The sequence below is a fragment of the Halyomorpha halys genome, unplaced genomic scaffold (assembly GCF_000696795.3).
Source record: "Halyomorpha halys isolate HHAL.00 unplaced genomic scaffold, Hhal_1.1 Scaffold1501.1, whole genome shotgun sequence".
Lineage (NCBI taxonomy): Eukaryota > Metazoa > Arthropoda > Insecta > Hemiptera > Pentatomidae > Halyomorpha > Halyomorpha halys.
This window is the reverse complement of record NW_027111302.1, coordinates 84,998-86,383: the sequence shown is the minus strand read 5'-3', so window position 1 is coordinate 86,383 and position 1,386 is coordinate 84,998. Positions and strand designations below refer to the sequence as shown.

General features: G+C 34.6%; 1 protein-coding gene across 1 annotated transcript in view; it reads right to left on the bottom strand.

Annotated features, from left to right (window-relative positions):
- LOC106689864 (uncharacterized) overlaps positions 1-934 on the bottom strand; it is a 3,369-nt gene extending 2,435 nt beyond the window's left edge. The window contains exon 1 of the mRNA XM_014435056.2: positions 578-934. Coding sequence (XP_014290542.1) covers positions 578-901 — 324 coding nt within the window. The 5' untranslated portion in view covers positions 902-934. The remainder of the gene's footprint in view (positions 1-577) is intronic.
- Positions 935-1,386: the final 452 nt, after the last annotated feature.

Genomic DNA, 1,386 nt, shown 5'->3' with positions numbered 1-1,386 from the left:
AGTATGTATGAGATCATTTATCAATATTACCTATTGCCCACAACTGTGTGGCAGATTGTAATATCTATCAATAAATAAATCTATCAATTTATAAAAAAAAAAAAAAAAAAAAAATTGATAATACTCAAAAGCTGTTAAAGAAATGTAATTTCAAATGAGCTCTTCTGAAACCCAAAGTATTCTTGTTTCCACATAGAATCAATGTAAATAAGAAATAGGAAATTATTTGTAATAAATTCAGTAAGGATTTTTTCAATATAATATGAGATTTGGATAGCTCGATGAATAAGGTACTCTCATCCTATATCCTGGATTCGGGTTCGAATCCTGCTGGAGCAGACAATTATTAATTCTGTTGTATTAGCAGGAGGTTTACTCTGGGCACTGCCAGCTTCTATAATGTGGGTAACCTAAATAGGGGAAAAAGGGTTGAGTGTGACCCTTGGTGACTTACTTCTAGGCGCAATTATCTGTCCAGAAATAATATGTTTTTACCAAGTACTAAATCAAAGATTTAGAAATAAAATAAAATTTTTGAGAGCATGTTTTGATGATCATAAATATAATTAAAATTTACCTGAATAGCTTCCTCAACATGAGCCCCAACAGCTTCTATATCGCCCTGAAGATGCCCTGATATTGTCTGGACATCCTCAGCTATGTGCTGGCCTATAGTCTGGATGGTATTGGCTATCTCCATCCTTCCTGCTGCTTCTGTGTCCTCCTGCACGTGGCCTAGAATGGTCTGTATGTCCGCCTGCACGTGCTCTCCAATGGCCTGGATATCGCCTAGAATTTGTTCGGATACGTTCGCAATAACTTCGTTGATCGAGTTCTGAGGAGAAGCCTCGCCGAAAGCAACGCCGCCAAAGAAGAGGACGCAAAGAAATAATGTGTTCATGTCTTTTGTGGTGCCTAAAAAACTGTGACAAACCTGGATATCAACGAGATTATATAGTGTCTGGAAGCGGAAAATGAGTTCTGAAATTAATTCAGCGAAGCTGGAACAATGGTAGGTGGTCTTTTCAGTTACTTGGTGTGAATCATTTATCCGGGAAATGATGCAACAAGTTATTGAAACTGGTGAGGAATAGAATTGAAACACATCGCTTCTATGAATATGCCATATTAAGAAAAAAATATAAAAATCCATAACAATGTTTAAAATTTTATAAATGCTGAAATTTTACATTTTTCTTGTACATTCTGAAAAAATCAATAATACATTATCGAAGCCTGAGTTGCATAAAACTCGGTGATCCAAATTTCGCGTTGCTTTTTTTCTGTATGCTTTTGAATGACTTGCTATTTTTAATGCCTTATTAGAGTTTTTAGATAATAAAAAAATCAATTCTTCAATAAAATTAATTATTACTTTTTTTTACG